This window comes from Rhamphochromis sp. 'chilingali', assembly GCF_963969265.1.
Source record: "Rhamphochromis sp. 'chilingali' genome assembly, chromosome: 2".
Lineage (NCBI taxonomy): Eukaryota > Metazoa > Chordata > Actinopteri > Cichliformes > Cichlidae > Rhamphochromis > Rhamphochromis sp. 'chilingali'.
Window position 1 is genome coordinate 36,482,058 of NC_137930.1, and position 17,822 is coordinate 36,499,879.

The window sequence follows — 17,822 nt, forward strand, 5'->3', positions numbered from 1 at the left end:
GATGAAAGATCACACATGTCAAAAAGAAGAAACCCATCTTTTATTGAAGTTACAGATATATCCAGATTAAGGCTGGTTAGGGCTATTTCCTGGAAGTAACACATGATGGTGTTTATAAAAAGTATTCTCAACTCTAAGAAGGTATCCGTGGGAAAAAGCAGCAAGCAAATTTATAAGATCTGTGCCGTTAACACTTTAGCTGTGTTAATCATTATCACCTGGACAGCTTCACAGAAGTGAGTAAAAGAACACTGATGACTTGAGGTAAACCCAAAGTTTCTATTCATGTGTTCACACCTGCAAAAAGTGAAGCTGAACTAATGGAGGAACCATTGTGGTCGGTCATAGGGGAGGTGCAATTCACTGCAGACATCAAACACAGCACAATGACACCGTTTCCTGGATGGGACAATCTGCATTGGCTGCAGCTGTGTCAGCGGTTACCTGTGACCTTTGAGTCAGCCTGAGGTTGTGAGCAGTGAGGGTCTTCGTTATCTGGTCTAAGCACGAAGCACGCACTTTGCGTGGACATTGGTTAGCGGCGTGCTTTTTTTGTTGTAGACACCTGACAGCTGCCGAGATCTGTGACACGTAGACAGTGATGGACTTGTGTATGCGTCTGTGCACATCTTAGTTTGATCTGTGGTCTGTGAATAAAATGATAGCTCACAACAAAAGAACGCAACAGGAAAAACCACACAAGCCTCTCCTCTAGTTGATTTTTGGTTTTTATAGCAGTTGTGTGTGCAGCTCACAAATCCAACTCCTATATTGCTATAAATCGGGGGATTTAGCTGCATTCTTTCCAAAGACCAGCAGGGGGTGACTCCTCTGGTTGTGTAAACAATTGTGGTTGTATAGAAGTCTATGAGAGAACGACAATTTTTCTCATCTGATCTATGACTGTCAACTCCTGATAGGTTTACGGCTTCTGTAGAGAATTAAATTTCTAATGTATTACTATATCATGCGGCATTTTGAAATATGGTCACCATTACAGTCAAACAGATAATAAACAGGATATAATTACTCATATGATACTGATATGTTGCTACTATCTGCATGTGCAGTGTATCTAGGAATGGCTTTTTTCGATATCTTTATATAACAAGCCTTGCAACACATCAGAAATGTGATTATGATTTTCAATCAAGTTAAACTACTGATTAAAGTCCCACAAGATTAACATTGCGCATTACATTCGTGGAACTTAGAGGTGTTTCTGTAATGGCTAGGGTCCGGTGTACAAAAACATACAGAAACCCAATGAAAACATTAGAGAGGGGAAGTATTCCTTCTCAGGTTTAATTTAAGGCTTTTCACATCCATGCTGGTGGATGAACGAGGCTTTTCAATCATGGAGTACTTTTGGCAGTAAAGGTTTTCTTCCCCTGAGCTGTGCCTTAAAGGTCCCATAATATGAGGATAAGTTAGGTTGAGCACAGAAAGCTTCTTCAATAAAAAGATCATGTTAAAGTCTCTGCATTTGTTTTAATTTATATTGTATCACTATAAGTTACAACTTTAACCCATTTAATTTGAAATCTAATGTCATCCAGTGGAACATACTGTGCTGTATTCTGTTAATTAGAAAGAGTTTGCTTGTATTCCTTTGCAACAGCACTGTTCTATGAGCTCACACAAACAGTTCCTAGGACTTGAATCATCGGGGGATTTCCATTCGAAAACTGAACTAGTTTCAATTTCAATTTGAAAATGAACAGTCAGCCTGCTAACATGAGTCCACACATTACACCATGCAGCCTATAGTGTCTTCATGCCCTCTTCTGAGTTTCTTCAGCTTGCTGGAGAGCGTATCTGAGATGAGGACACGTTGTGTACGACTTGAATCGTTGGCCCGGCATTTCGTTGTCTTTGTCTTTTTCCTGCAGTAGTTTTTTCACAGTCATCTTCTCGGGAAGACAAATTTAGATGCTACGTGAATGATAGCTGGATTCTATTTACTTTTGTCACGATGTCTGCTGATTTCTACTCTTGATTAATTTGCAGGCATTGAACTAAACTTTAACTTCCATCTCAGGTGAAGAGCAAATAGGCACTGGCACACAGTTTAAATGTGGAAGATAATTTTAAACTACCGCTCGGGGCAGACATTGTGTTTGTGTCCAGAGAGGAAATGTGTTTGAATGTGTCTGGTATGTGGGCTGTGAGTCTCTTCCTGAGAAACAGCAGTTCTCTGATTAGCATCTCTTCAGGAACTTTAAAAAAGCAGTAGCTGAGGTGAGCGGGTTTGAAGCTAAATCACACTGCCTTTTTTTTGTTCTTTCAGGATGAACCCACGGCAAGCCCGATTGTATTTGGCAGAAGTTTTGTTTTTTTTTATGGGGTTTTTTCTGGTCACCGAATTTTGGTCATTAAATAAGTCATGCAAGAACCACATGATGGGAGAAGCAAATGTGATATCAGCATCCAGAAAGCCTGTCAGCGTGCTGATGGGGAAACTTTGTGTTTCATTGTTTTACTTGTTAGGAAGTGATCTAATGCGACACTACTAGGGGAAATTCTTTTTTATTTATTTGGACAGGATTTCCTTTCCATGCCGTCTCTGCTCTGCTATATTTAAAGAATGTCTTCATTTGGATGATATTAAATATGATTTTTGAGAGCAAAGTTGAATTATTAGGCTAAGTTGAAGCAACCAAGTCAAGATGTGCTGATGTGGGCCACATTTGGGCCAAATATTCAGTGCTACCTGTGGGATTGTTTGGCTAACTGTGTGCAAACTATGCTACAGTGATGATTGAATAACTTAGGTAACTTAAGTTTAGGTATCATACGAGGCTTATGGATGTTTGGATGCATGTATGTTTTGGTTTCTTTTTTAAATACAGTTTGACGGCCATGCAGATTATGAGAGTTGAACAAAAGACACAACAAAACATGAGTTCAAGGAGAGAACTGCAGAAGAAACCAGTGGGGGTTTGGAGGGTTCGCTAATTCCCACAAATTCCCACTACTACTTTTGACTCTGATCTTTCTCCAGTGGAAAAAGAATTAACACATTTCCCAGAAAACATAAAGGTGTTGAGTACGCAGTCACATTGCCATCGTGCTGTTTCTGTCGTGAAGATGAGGACTTCATGAAATCCGTATCGGATGATAAGCGGCAGCTGACCTCACTCGGGCTGAGATGAGATGAAGTGCAGAATGTCTGGCGTGCCTGTTCGTTTGTGTCTGTGCTGAGGTCTGTATCAGATAGTTATCAGTAAACATGACATGGGCCCAGGCGAAAAACGAACCACGAGATAGCTTTGGTATGTCCTTTTGAAGTCCCCCACACACACACAGATATGAAGGAGGGCAGACTGAGGTCATAAACAGGCTGAAGTTTCACCCTGTGATGTGTTTGAGGCCTGCATGTGTTATCAGCTAACAGGTTTAACTCCTTCCATCTGTCCGTGCAAATACATTTTGTTCTAGTTCTCAAAGTAGGCTACTTTGGTTGAATTATGACCAGGGTGTGGTGATGTGGAGCGGATCTGCCAGAGCGGGGGAGCTGCTGCAAGTCCTGGCAGACTTTGCCCTAACCACAGCTTCTTCAGTCTAAACTGTTGCAATATTTCTATTCCTCATCTTCATTATCAAGCAATATTGTTTAATTATGTTCGATCATATTCTCACCATTCAGAATATTCAGAGCAGAATAAATACATTTCCTCTAAATCTCTTTGGTATATAAGAGACTGAGGCTGATTTTAAATGATTCAGTTACCTGGTCACTAAAACATCTAACAGAGGAGGAGCTCTTATGCACACCCTAAATGGTGCTACAGATTAGAGCAAATAGTTCACTACATGAGCTGGCATGCTAATCGCTAGCATGTGTGACATATGTAAACATGCTAGCTGTGGTTAGTTGATTCTGACACGACCTACTTCTGTTTTTGTGCTCGCTATTTTGAGTGCAGTCAAACTAACAAGTGTAAGTGCATACAATATCCTATGATAAACCATGCTGTTGTGTTAGTGTTACCCAACACTTGCTAGTTGGCTAACAGCAGGTTAGCCAACTATCAAACAGTATGCTTGAATCAACAGTATGCTTCAAACAATGTCTTGGAAACCACATTGTCATTGGTTGAGTCAAAGGGGCCCAGAATCAGAATCAGAAACTTTATTGTCATTGTCATGAGAACAACGAAATTAAGAATGGTCCCCGATCATTGCATCATCCCTAGCAATATCAAAATATAAATAAAACAATAAAATTCAATAAATAAAATAGATAGAATACTTAAAATACTAATAAGATATAACAGTAAAACATTCACATACATTCCCACACACATGCTTCAGACCGTGCATAGATTAACACAAGAGTGGCGTGATGGACATTTTTTTGTAGTATTCAGATGTGTTATTGCAGTTGGATAACAGCTGTGTTTGAGTCTATTAGTCCTTGCTCTGATTGCCCTGTACCGTCTGCCTGAGGGCAACAGTTCGAACAGGGAGTAGCCAGGATGTGAGGTGTCTTTTATGATGTTTTGGGCCTTTTTAAAACAGTGGGCGTTGTGTAGAACTTCCAGTGTGGGGAGAGGGCAGCCAGTGATCTTTTGGGCGGTGTTAATGATCCCTTGGAGTGCTTTCCTCTGAGCCCCTGTGCAGCTAGTGTACCAGATGCATATGCAGTAAGTTAGAACACTCTCAATGGTGGCTCTGTAGAAGGACACCAGCAGTTTCTGTGTGATGTTATTCCTCCTGAGAATTCTCAGGAAGTACAGTCTCTGTTGGGCCTTTTTCAGCAGCTCGGAGGTGTTCACACTCCAGGAAAGGTTCTCCTCTATATTGACTCCCAGGAAGCGGAAGCTTGCCACCCTTTCTACACAGTCCCCATTTATGAATAGTGGTTGGATCTCTGCCTTTTTCCTTCTGAAGTCTATTATGAGTTCTTTGGTTTTTGAAGTGTTGAGGAGGAGGTTATTGGCCTTACACCATGACGTCAGCTGCTCCACCTCGTCTCTGTACGTAGACTCGTCTCCCTTGGAAATGAGCCCCACCACTGTGGTGTCATCTGCAAATTTCACAAAGATGTTGCTGTGGTGGCGAGGAGTGCAGTCGTGTGTGTAGAGAGAGTAGAGCAGTGGACTGAGCACACAGCCCTGGGGTGAGCCAGTGCTGAGGCTCAGGGCTGAGGATGTGTGATGGCCAACTCTGACTCTCTGTCTACGGCCCGAGAGGAAGCTATTGATCCACATGCAGGTGCTGTATGGAAGCCCCAGGTCTTGTAGCTTGGCCACCAGTTTGTGTGGAAGGATGGTGTTAAAAGCTGAGCAGTAATCCACGAAGAGCATCCGCACATAGCTACCATGCTCTTCCAGGGGAGTTAATGCAGCATGGAGTGCTGTGGCTACAGCGTCTTCCGTGGATCGGTTTGCTCTGTAGGCAAACTGGTGTGGATCCAGGCTGCGGGGCAGGGCTGCTGTGATGTGTCTGCGGACCAGCTTCTCAAAGCATTTCATTACCACTGGGGTGAGTGCCACCGGTCTGTAGTCATTCAGGCCGGTGATGTGGGGCTTCTTAGGCAAGGGGACTATGGTGGAGGACTTCAGGCAGAGTGGGACAGTCGCCTGTGCGAGGGATTTGTTGAAAATCCTGGTGAAGATCCCAGCCAGCTGTCCTGCACAATCCCTCAATATTCGACCTGGCACACCATCAGGACCCGCCGCCTTCCTCGGGTTAACAGCCTGCAGCATGCGCCTCACCTCGTGCTCTTCCAGGGTGAGGGTGGTGCTGCTATGGGTGGCGTGTTGCTGCTGTGGCTCCAATACCTCCGGTACCCTGGTCTCAAAGCGGGCAAAGAAGATATTCAGCTCCTCTGCCAGCTCCAGGTCACCATCCGCAGCTCCGAGATTGATCTTATAGTTGGTTAGGTGCTGGATGCCTTGCCACACCTGCCGGCTGGTATTACTCTTCAAATGGTCCTCGATCCTCCTCCTATAGTCCCCCTTTGCCTCTCTGATGCCTCTCTTCAGGTTGGATCGGGCTGTGGTGTAGTAATCCCTGTTGCCAGACCTGAACGCAATGTTCCTCTCCTTCAGCAGCTGCCTGACCTCCCGGGTCATCCAGGGCTTTTGGTTGGGATAAGCCCGGATCCGTTTGACTGCTGTAACAGTGTCTATGCAGTGTTTTATATAGCAGAGGACACCGTCTGTGAACATTTCCAAGTCCTGATGTTCAAAGATATCCCAGTTAGCCCACGTTCCTGCAACAGTTTATTTTTTTCTAAAAACAGACCTTCAGAAATAAGCAGAGCTTTAAGTCGCTCTTTTTTTTTTTTTATCTCCTGCATGTAATTAAATTTTACTCTAAAGTGTGGGGTGTTTATCCTCATTCATTCATCATCGCCTCACCTAGTTTATTTGAAATACTCTGAAGTCTAAAGCATAACACAAAAACTGACTTTGGCATGAGTCATTTTCAAGGTGTCTTGTTTTTTTAAAGCAGCCCTGCCAGGATCTGCGCTTCAACATCAGTAAATGAATGCATGCCCATTTAATTCTCAAGGTCTTTTTATCTCAGGGAAAGGGGGTGGATTTTGGCACCAACTAAATCCTCCTATACTTCATTCCTTGACTTCTTTCCAACTCAGGCTAGCAGATGCTGGTGATAAACTGCAAGTTATACATAAACACTTTAGATCATGAAGTAATGTTTATTTTCACTACCCCCACCCCCCTGTCTCTTTCTATCACACCCACATTTTTATTTTTTTTTCACATTACACCTTGAAGACTCAAAAAAGGACACAGGATGTTATGCATTTCCTGTGTGAACTAAATATGTGCCTTTGCCCATGCAAAAATTCAAGGTTCCTGTTACGTAGGTCCACCACCTTAGTCTGAGTGTCTTTATGAGTGAGACAGATAGATATCAGCAGAGGCCGTCAGAGAGAGCTGCAGCAAAAAGCAGAAAATAAGACAGACTTAAAAATTGGATGGCTAAATCGCCCTCAGTTTGGATTTGATGGGACAGTAAATGCCACAGAGGAAAGAAACAAAAGGTTTCTTGATTCTATTATGGATATCCTGCCAGCTTTAGCTTCTACTATGTTAGCCTCCACAGTCAGCATACTGAGGAAGAACGCTGCCATTCAGATCTTCACCAAGAAGCTCAACAGGAGGTAGGCAACACCTGCATCAGGTGTAAGAGCAGGAATTTGCAGAAGAAAAGTTTTTGAAATTGACGAAAAGATGTTTCATTCTTTTAGTGATCTTTGTCCAGCTGTGGTGAGCTACCCAAGCCAGGCAGCATTTCCTGAGCAGCACAGTGGACACAGCATGGCTATAACTCTCCATCTGCTAGTCCACTGGCATGTGTCCCATTAGCAGTATAGAGTTTCATAGCACATGATATGTTATCTTAGTTAATCCTTCATTTCTGACAGTGTCACAATTTGTTTGTCTTTAGTTTGTGACTTTTGATTCACAACTAATGATTAGAGATTCCTATTCACACCAGACTAGTAGCCGAGCATTACTCATGTTACTATGGAATTTGACTGAGTAATAAATGTAATTTATTTTAGATTAACAGAAATGGAGTGAAATAGTCATTTTGTTTTACTCACTCCCTGTCATGACTGCTTATCGGGCAGTCATTAACTAACCGATTTTTAATTCTACAAAATAAATGCTGTTTTTTTTATTGATGATATAAATCATGAAATAATTAATATTTAATAGCTGTTGAGAAATGGTTCTGCTCAGGACTAGTTATTTGGTTTAGGTGTTTCCAGGACGGCTAATCTTTGGGCAAGATACTGAACCCCGAGTTTCCCCTGCTGCCTGCATAAATGTTGGAAAGCACTTAGGCTTGGATAAAAGCTCAGTATGAATGTGTGACTGTGTGAATGAGACTTGTAGTAGAAGCTGCTTTGAGTGCACAGCTGAGTAGAGAGGTGTTTTATGAGTACTAATCTGTTCATCACTTTATAATTCCACTTCTATGAGCGTTCACAGCCCAAAAACAGGCTTCGCCGTTGGATGTTTTGAGTGGCCGGTCTTAAGTCTGAGGTGGTCTTATCGCCATCTCTGCTCCAAATATGTTTCAGGGTATATGGGAGAACAAATAAGTCATGTTTTTGTTTTGTTACGAACTGCTGAGTCCCTTCTAGTTTTCTGTGTGAGAGCTGATGTAGCTCAGAACGTCCTCAAGCTAAAGGGGATAGGAAGCAGGTTTGCTAGCAGAGAGGATGTGGTCCTGCCTCTGTGCTGCCTCCTTGAAGCTACTTGGTTTTTGTTTGTTAGCTTATTTATGCTGGCGTTCATTTCCTTATTCATTTCTGCGATCTTGTGCGACTAGAGAGATTACAGTTTCACCTGACTGACAGAAAAATATTCTGTCCTTTGCTCTGCCGTAGAACCATGTCATCTCCAGAGATGTGCTGGCCGGTGCCAATGCGAGCCATTGGGGCTCAGAACCTCCTCACCATGCCAGGAGGGGTAGCCACTGCAGGATACCTCCACAAGAAGGGAGGCAGCCAATTCAGCCTAATGAAATGTGAGTTGAAAGGCAGACATGAAAGAGCAATATCCACTTACATTCTCATCACTGATACAGCACCTTTTACACCACCATGAAAACATTCTTAATACATATTGCTTGCCTTACAGGGCCACTGAGGTACATCATCATCCACAAGGGCTGCGTGTACTACTTTAAGAGCAGTACCTCTGCTGCACCACAGGGGGCGTTTTCTCTCAATGGCTACAACAGGTCAGTAGAAGACATTTTCCTACATAAATAAACATACTTGTGTGCTTATTCGGGGCTTTATTATTCTGGGTCTCAGCTCCAGCGACGCTCACATCCCACCGGTTTAATTTAAGCTTTATTACAGCATGACATCTATGTAAATGGTAATTGTAGATAATAAGGTTTAATGCAGGAAAAGGTTAAGTACTTGCTTTAAAAATGGGCCTTCAGTACCGAGTACACCTGAAGCTCCAGGAATGTTAGACCTGAGCTCAAGGGTATATAAAGGAGTGTTCTTAAAACTGAAAAGAACAAATATATGTAGATAGCTGGCCAGGCTGCCATCAAGAGAGAGGGAGAGGGAGGGAGTGTTTACAGTAGGCAGCTGTCAGGGCACCTGAAAAAGTCCCCAGGAAGCAACACTTAGCAGATAACAGCTGCCTCACAAAAAGTGTGGCAAACATCCCCATCAAAACATCGCCGTATTTAGATTCCCTCATGTTTGCTGCTTTGTGACATTTGATTGATGAAGGGATGGTGAAGAAGCTCAGGATGTTTCTTCAGGGCTTCCCCACAGAGAGTGATTGCCATCATGTTGCATTTCCTAGTCTATACAGTATGTGTGAATGGGGCTTTAAGGAGGGAAGAAGGTTGTCTGATCCCAGCCTCAATCAATGCCAGTGATTCAGCAATAATTCGGACTAAAATTATTTACAACAAACTCCTTGATCTCTTTCATACTTATGTATATTACATCCAAATAAGGTTGTATTATATCAATTACAGGGGGCTCATTAGCAGCACCCAGGTGTTCTTTGTTGCTGTTATTGCACATTTCCCATGACATCAAATAATGTGGAGCACTAATATATCTTACATTTGTCCTCTTCTTCAGAGTGATGAGAGCAGCAGAGGAGACAACATCGAGCAATGTTTTTCCTTTCAAGATCGTCCACTTCAGTAAGAAACACAGGACGTGGTTCTTCTCAGCAGCCAGTGAGGATGAGAGGAGGGTAAGAGTACAAAAATTTGACCTCCCTGCCAAGCGATTTATTGAGAACTTAGCATAACTTTAGAGCCTGAGAAGAATTTTTAGTCTTTGCCTTTGTCTCAACTATGGTATTATTTCAGTCTTTATGCTAAAATTGTTTGGGGTTTGTTTTAATTTAAATGCTGCAGTTTCACATTGTCACGTGTTGTATTTTGCTTGATGTCTTACAGAAATGGATGCGATACCTTCGGAAAGAAATAGACCACTATAACGACAGGAAAGAGTCCCACCTACCAAGGTAACCTCAGCGAACTCGGTCATATTTCACCACTCTATAAAAATATAGATTATACATGCATTGTTGTAAGAAAACTACAGACATGGGACAAATAAAGTACTTAGTGCTGTGAAAACCCAAGTACAGCCTTACTGCTTCCATAGGAATTAAGAGGTAATAGCAGCCAGGTGTGGTCAATTAAATGCACAGTTAGCCAATCATCAGCAAGTGTGACCACCTCTATAAAAGCTGAAAGAAAAAAAATAATGGAAAAACGTGTCTAAAAATAATTTTATACCATTTATGCTTCATTAGTCATCTACGTTTTTCAGTGGGACCTTTTCTACCTAATTTAGATTTTTCTTGCTCGCGTACTTTCATTGAAATCTCAGTGAGCCTGCAGTCAATAAAATCCATTTTTTGGCATATTATTTGTTAATTATGTCTCCATCTTTGTTTGTGACAGTGACTCAGATTCAGATGCAGACAGTTTCTATGGCACAATCGAGAGGCCGATGGATGTGAAACATCTTGTTGATACCACCGAAATTAGTAAGACAGCAATAATGAATATCCATGGATAAGATAAAAGCTTATATGGCATTTGTGCATTAATAAATTGTTGCACCTCTTCTTTCTATGTGAAGATTACAGTGATGACGATGATGATGACGATGAGGAGGACTATCTGAAGCCAGACAGTGAATGTTCGCCAACATCTTCAGGTGACCACCTCATATTCTTTCCCTGTACTTATGGCTCCTTAACACAAAGATCTTTACCTGAAACAGGAAGCAATACTGACTCTCTCTATTCATTACCTCGTCAGGTCGACCCACAGGTCCACCGCCCTCTTACCCTCCTCCACCTGTGCCAGTGACATTCCCCCACCATCAAGACTCCAGTCCAGGCCAAAAAAGCCTCCACCCTCCCATCCCATTACAACTGAAAGCCCCTACCTCTCCGCTCCACAGGAAACCTTCACCTTGTCCACCCTCTCCGTGCATAAAGAAGGAGTCTACCAAAGGCCCACCCCCACCTTTACCTTTTGCCCCTCACTTACAGAATCCTTTTCCTTCCACACCTCCACCTATTCCTCCCAATGCAAAGAAACCAGGCAGGTCAACCTCCGTGGGTGTAACAGCAAATGACAAAAGAGACTGGAGGCCTACGCCGTCTGTTTCAGTCCAGTCACCAGCTACTTTGCCCATCTGTGAAAAACTAGACAGGCTAATCCTAAATGGCCCCTGTCCCCCTCACTCTGGCGGGAGCCAGTCACTAGAAAACAGCTACCGCCGTAATAAGCCGAACATGCCGGTTCCACCATGCCCAAACACAAATGTATCTCTCAATCTAATGTCCTCCAGTCACCCTTCACACTCCCCGCTACCTAAACCTGGACTACTCAATAAGCCATCTATACCCAAACCTCCTTTACCTTTAGTAGGAGTCAAGCCATCAACGGCTCCACCCAGGCCCAAGTCGCCAGGAACACCGTTTCAGTAAGTCTGACTTAAACAGTGAAATTCAGGTTGATTTTTATGATCAAAAAATTAATTGAAAGGAAAACATCCACAATCATTCTAAAGCTGTCTTACTGACACTGTTTTGTTGGTTCCTGTATAAAATAGGTATGTAAAGACAACATAAAAGTTTCCCTGCATCACTAAGGCATGTTTTTTCACCAGAAGAACATCTCCAGAGGGCCAGAGCTTCCGTTCCATCAACGACGAAACTGCAGATTTCAGGAGGAAACGAGACTCGACCGCGTACGACTCTGACGAAGACTATGAGAATGTAAGAGAGACTGAAATGATGTGTCAGCTGATAAAAATGCTAAATTACTGTGGAAATACATGCTGCTTTAGATAACCGCTTGTATCATCATGACTGAGCCCAGGGAAATCCCTTTTGTTTTAAAAGTCATTTTATCTGGGCTGCATATTAGTCTTTATGAACTGCCTTCAAAATTCACTAAAGCAAACGAAAAAGAAACAAAAATCACAGCATCAGCTGATTCTGAGGTGCTCAGGTGGGAGGAAGTCATAATCCAATCATAATAATCTCATTTTCTGCTAAAACAACACTATTTTATGCCAATTTTTCAAATCATGAAGTTGAAGCAATTCAATTTTTATTAAACACTGAAACAAGATATTGAAATTTGAGCCATGCTTTGTTACAGGCAGTGCCAGGCCGACATGCTTATGATCTAAATTGTAGTATCTTTATGTGACCTGTGTAGTTATTATAACACACAATTTTGTTCTTTATGTTTCACTGCTGTATATCTGAGCAGAGATCTCAGCCTCGTGAGAGCCTAGTATCAGTAATGAATTGAGTTTAATCAGTTGTTTCTGTATCTGCAGGTCCAGCTGCCAGACTCTGTGTTCATTGATTCGAATGAAACCAGCTTCGTAGAAAAGTACGTATCTCACCTTTAGTTTTTACATTTAGCTGGAAGCTGAAACGGTTCTTCAGTAAACTAAGCAGTGCTGCTTTTTGTTTTTTCTGCCCTGTAGTGGCAAAACAGTGCATTTCTTTCTGCGTGTGTTTTTCTTTCTATGAGCCTCACTTCAGTTTTAACTGAACTACTACTACTTATTTAAGTGCTAAATTTAAAGTGACTTTTAACATGGGGCAGTTGCTTTATGTTTTCCTCTGATAACTCATAACCGGTGATCATTTTTCTGTTTGTAGGTTATTCAAAGAGAGTCCAACTCCTCCACAAGATGGACTGTACGCCATCAGAAAATCAGGAACCAAAACAACAAAGGTAAAAATAAATTTTAAAAAAATAGTTTCCAGTACAGCATAATGGAAATTTGTGTTACTGATAGATACTTAACATTAAGTAACTCTGAAGCTCTGAAAGCTAATGATTATGATTGCCATATATGAAATATCTTTTGTCATTCTGGGCTGAAAAATCTATCTCGCTGCTGTAAAAGGTTTAATAATAATTGTAAACAGTAACAGTCAATATGATCTAATCAATAAATGTGTCCATTTTCTGAATACTACATTTTTATTTTTTACAGTTTGTGGGTAGACAGTATTATTTTAATAATAATAGAAGAGCTTCTGATATTTAGGCCTAAATAAAATCATTTTTGGTGTGTTATCCAGGTGCTGGTGGTGTGGGACATCAGTATAGGCAAAGCCAGAAACTACAGACTGTTTGAAGAGGTAAGAAACCTGCTGTTGTATTTTAGCTGTATGGTATAAGTGCCTATTATGTTTTGTAAGTAAGTTACAGGTCAGACTAATAAAGCTTCCTGTTGGGTGTTTTGGCAGGGTGACTGTATATTTCTGGAAGCTGATTTGACCTTCCCCAATCTGTCTACACTGATCGAACACTACCACTACCGACCTCTTCCTCACCACGGCTCACTGTGTCTCCAGAAGCCCTACACAAAGACGTGAGCACTTTCACAGGCGGCTTACTGAACTGTAACTGAAACCAGAGGACACCAAAGCAGCTGAAATCAGTGCAGAAGACTGTGCACTGGACTGCACCTTAAACATGGAGAAAACTATACAAACTAGACTCTCACCTTGACAAATCTACACTCAGTGAGATATTTCCATCATGGAAAACTTTCTAAAAAAAAATCTACCAAACTCTCTAAGGGATCAAGCATCTGTAAAAGGAAATCAGAAATCTGCTGCAAATTCCTGATGTTTCATGTAAAGTGAGCAATGGTTGTGATGTGTTTTGGCCACAAAGGGGCGCTGTGACACCAAATGCTAGCATTAAAAAACATTGATGTTTCTGCGTTGGCCTAGCAATGGTCTAACAAACTGCCTAGATTGTCCTCTCCCTCATGCCCTGTGACAGCTGGGATAGGCTCCAGCACTCCAGCGCATAGATAAAGGGAAATGGATGGATGGTTTACAAGTTTTGAAAATGATATAAAGTATAGCTTTAATATTGAGCTTAAATGGATGAGAGCAAGAAGAACTTTAATGATGCCAGCACAGAAGTTGAATAGTATTAAAAAAGTAATTCAGATAATTATTACATATAATTAATTAAGTTTAATTTTACAAATACATTCTTATGATTCTCAGTGACCATCTGTGCTCCTCATACCAACCAGAACACATCATCAGATATACATATTAGTATCGATCTCATAAGGATTAACATAATTTAATTTGTGAGACTAAAAACGATGATGATGGAAACAATTCTTCAGATTTAAATGATATTCAGTCGTTCTTAAAGTTGGTCCAAAAGTAAACATTCAGTTCCTTTAATGCTGATAACTTGATTGGTTTGAATAGATTTCTGACTACCTGGAGGTACTGAGGTGTAAACGTGGATACTGGGACAGGCTTGCTGTCCTTTATCTTCAAAAAGACTCCCATCTGTCCACTTTGTCCCAAATGTGTCGTCCCAACCAGATGCAGCTAACTGATGCTCAAATGTCAAAATCATCAGAATCAGAATCAGAATCAGAATGGGGTTTATTGCCAAATGTTGAGCAGGTTTACAACATTAGGAAATTGCTGCGGTGCTTGAGTGCAAACATAGTGTCATAAATAGCACTTAAATAGACATGAAAAAATAAAAGTAGGAATAAGAATTAAAAGTGCTACATAGAAAGATATGTGCATGAGATATACATGAGATATATACATGAGAATAAGAATAGAGTGCTACGTGGAAAGATATATACATGAGTGCAGGTGGTGATCAGTGCCAAACATGGAATGATGCAGTGAACACAGCGTAGGGTCATGTGTTAGTGGCGGGGACAGTCATATGGTTATTGTTCATGTGTCCAACAGCAGAGGGGAAGAAACTGTTCTTATGGCGAGAGGTTCTGGTGCGAATGGACCGGAGCCTCCTGCCTGAGGGGAGCAGGTCAAACAGACTGTGTCCAGGGTGAGAAGGGTCAGCTGAGATCCGAGCTGCACGCCGCAATGTCCTGGAGGTGTACAGGTCCTGCAGAGATGGGAGTCTGCAGCCAATCACCTTCTCAGCAGAGCGCACAACACGCTGCAGTCTCTGTTTGTCCCTGATAGTGGCTCCAGCGTACCACACGGTGATGGAGGAGGCGAGGATGGACTCGATGATTGCAGTGTAGAACTGCATCATCGTCCGTGTTGGCAGGTTGAATTTCTTCAGCTGCCTCAGGAAGTACATCCTCTGCTGGGCTTTCTTAATGACGGAGGTGATGGTGGGCTCCCACTTCAGGTCCTGGGTGATGGTGGTACCCAGGAAGCGGAATGAGTCCACAGAGGTGATGGGGGTGTCAGTCAGGATGATGGGGGGGAGTGGGGCTGTGTGCTTCCTGAAGTCCACAATAATCTCCACTGTCTTCTGGGCATTCAGCACCAGGTTGTTGTGGCTGCACCAGGACACCAGACGTTCAACCTCCCTCCTGTAGGCAGACTCATCCCCGTCCGAGATGAGCCCAATAACGGTGGTGTCATCTGCAAACTTGATTAGCTTGACAGACTGGTGGGTGGAGGTGCAGCAGTTGGTGTACAGGGAGAAGAGCAGAGGAGAAAGAACACAGCCCTGAGGGGAGCCGGTGCTGATGATCATAGCAAACTATCAGCTTCATCTTTGTGCCATTTGCAGGCAAACTTTTTCCTCTGGGTGCAACGTCCAAAACTAGTGGCTGCGATGTATGCTTATCCGTGAGAACTGAATTAACATTAGAAAAAGTAGAAATGTTTTCTTGTTTCTTCTTTCAGAAATGAAAAACGACATACGACACTGTCGATAAAAAAAAACTCATTTATTTACAAAAACAAACTGATGTAATTGACTTTTTTGTGTATTTGTGTGTTCTGTTTGTACAGCACTATAAAATGTTCCTTTATATTTATATGTAAATGTTATTATAATTTGTAAAAAAAAAAGTGTATCTAAACTGTAAATATTCTGTTTTTTTACTTAAATATATTATTAGAGATTATTATAAAAGAAAACTTGGAGTGTCTCGTTCATAACACACAGCAACAGTGGTGAGATCCTGAATACATCACTAGTAGTTTATCCAGCTGTTCTCAAATACACTCACTTGCTTTATTAACTGAACTGTCTGATTCTCCCATTCTATCACATGCCAAAGGTGCTCTACTGATCTGAGATCTGGTGACTGGGGAGGTCAACCTTATATACTGGAACACTCCCAGTACATCAGCAGTTTCTCATTTTCTCAAACCACTCAGCCATGTCACATTTAAAGTGACTTAAATCTCCTCTCTTCCCCATCCTGATGCTCGGTGTGAACTTCAGCAGGTTGTCTTCCATTGGCTTGTTGCCATGTAATTGGCTTGAATTTATCTGTTTAGATCATATAGTTGCTTCAGGAAGCATTCAGACCCCTTTGTTAAGACTTTATATCAACGGTGTGAAAGTCACTAGGTACAGCCCAATTTGATTGTTAGTCAGTATGAACCGTTGCCTAATAACCTTTAAAAAGATACTGCCAAATCGTCCCCGTTTGTTTCACTGTAAAGATGTTTAACTACATACAAATCCCTGAGATGTCTTAAGAAAGTGAAGTGCAGTTTCGACAATATGTCTCATGTCTCTATGTTATACTGAAATGTTTCGTTAATCTAAAGCAGTGGTTCCCAAAGTGTGGCCTGGGGGCCCCTAGTGGACTACAAAAGTACTGCAGGTGGGCCTCAATAATAACAGCAATTCATTTATTTATATATAGAGAAAAAAGTGAATTAAAATGGTAACTGGGGTTGGTTAGTTTTTGATATTTGTCATTTGTCTGGCCTAAATTTACTGCTCTGTATTGAGGTTTTTGTCTCAGTGACAGGTGGGTCACACATTGGCCTTAACACTTTGCATATGACTGGGTAGCAACTGGATAACCAACAAACTGTGATTTTTATGGCTTTTAAATAAAGTTTTCAAGCACTCTTGACTTTGGGAAAGGATCTAAAGAAACCTGCCAGCACAGCTATTTGGGCTTACATTTGACAATATTGTAAAATTGACCAAAATAAATAAATAAATAGTTTTTCTGGACAGTTTTTACATTCTCCAAAGCAATCAGACAGGGTGGATTGAGCCATGGTTCCTGCATCCAGGCCTTATGTTTGACACCCCTGCCTTACATGGATAAAACAAGTATTTCTTATCTACACTGTAGATAAAAAATACTAAACTTTCAAACAGAACTGTTTGAAAGTTTAATAAAAAGCCAAAACTTAGATCTCTCATTCACAAAAGTACGCACATTCTTTGGGCAGCACATATAGCTTTTGGTCATCCTGACCACGTGAAGGTCTCACACATGTGGATTCAGGCAGTTTTTTTCATCCCTTTTCACAGATCCTTTCAAGCTCTATTAGATTGAATGGGAAGCCTCTTTGAACTGCTGTCTTCAGGCCTCACCACAGATATAAAATGAGGTGTAAGGCTGGGCTTTCGCTGGATTTTTCAAGGGCAAGGAGTGACTTGTCCTGGCTGTGTGCTTTGGTTTGTTTTCCTGAGATGTGAATCAGTCTTTACATACTGTATATACATATATGAATATGCATTCAGATTTTATTTGAATGCAGTCTCTTTTTTCTCATATATTCTCATTTTATTAATCACGATAACCTTTATAAACTGTTAACAAACTGTTTTTTCTGTTTCCGTTACATGTGGTAATCATTTGGGTTTAGTGGGGAAGCATCTATCAGCTGGTACATCTCTTTTTTAATTACAAATTTCTTGTGAGATCCCCAATTAACTGACAAAAACACTGGAAAAACTCTCCTTAGAGAATCACCTTCTGTCTCTTCACACACCTATCACAAGTTTGTCATCTTCAGTGTAGCTGCATTTCCCTTTATGTGAGGTACTTTTCA

At 41.5% G+C, this 17,822-nt stretch overlaps 1 protein-coding gene across 5 annotated transcripts in view; it reads left to right on the forward strand.

Moving 5' to 3' along the window:
- sh3bp2 (SH3-domain binding protein 2) overlaps nt 1–13,415 on the forward strand; it is a 37,666-nt gene extending 24,251 nt beyond the window's left edge. For 2 of the 5 annotated variants that reach the window (XM_080862466.1, XM_080862462.1), the window contains 12 exons: nt 8,381–8,520; nt 8,634–8,736; nt 9,611–9,728; nt 9,937–10,004; nt 10,450–10,535; nt 10,631–10,708; nt 10,813–11,485; nt 11,672–11,780; nt 12,353–12,408; nt 12,684–12,759; nt 13,113–13,172; nt 13,281–13,415. In XM_080862466.1, the coding sequence (XP_080718592.1) occupies nt 8,385–8,520; nt 8,634–8,736; nt 9,611–9,728; nt 9,937–10,004; nt 10,450–10,535; nt 10,631–10,708; nt 10,813–11,485; nt 11,672–11,780; nt 12,353–12,408; nt 12,684–12,759; nt 13,113–13,172; nt 13,281–13,409 (1,692 nt within the window). In that variant the 5' untranslated portion in view covers nt 8,381–8,384 and the 3' untranslated portion in view covers nt 13,410–13,415. Of the gene's footprint in view, nt 1–4,560; nt 4,650–7,119; nt 7,142–8,380; nt 8,521–8,633; nt 8,737–9,610; nt 9,729–9,936; nt 10,005–10,449; nt 10,536–10,630; nt 10,709–10,812; nt 11,486–11,671; nt 11,781–12,352; nt 12,409–12,683; nt 12,760–13,112; nt 13,173–13,280 lie in introns of those variants that run through there. The other 3 variants (XM_080862465.1, XM_080862463.1, XM_080862464.1) reach the window with 3 other exon arrangements.
- Nucleotides 13,416–17,822: the final 4,407 nt, after the last annotated feature.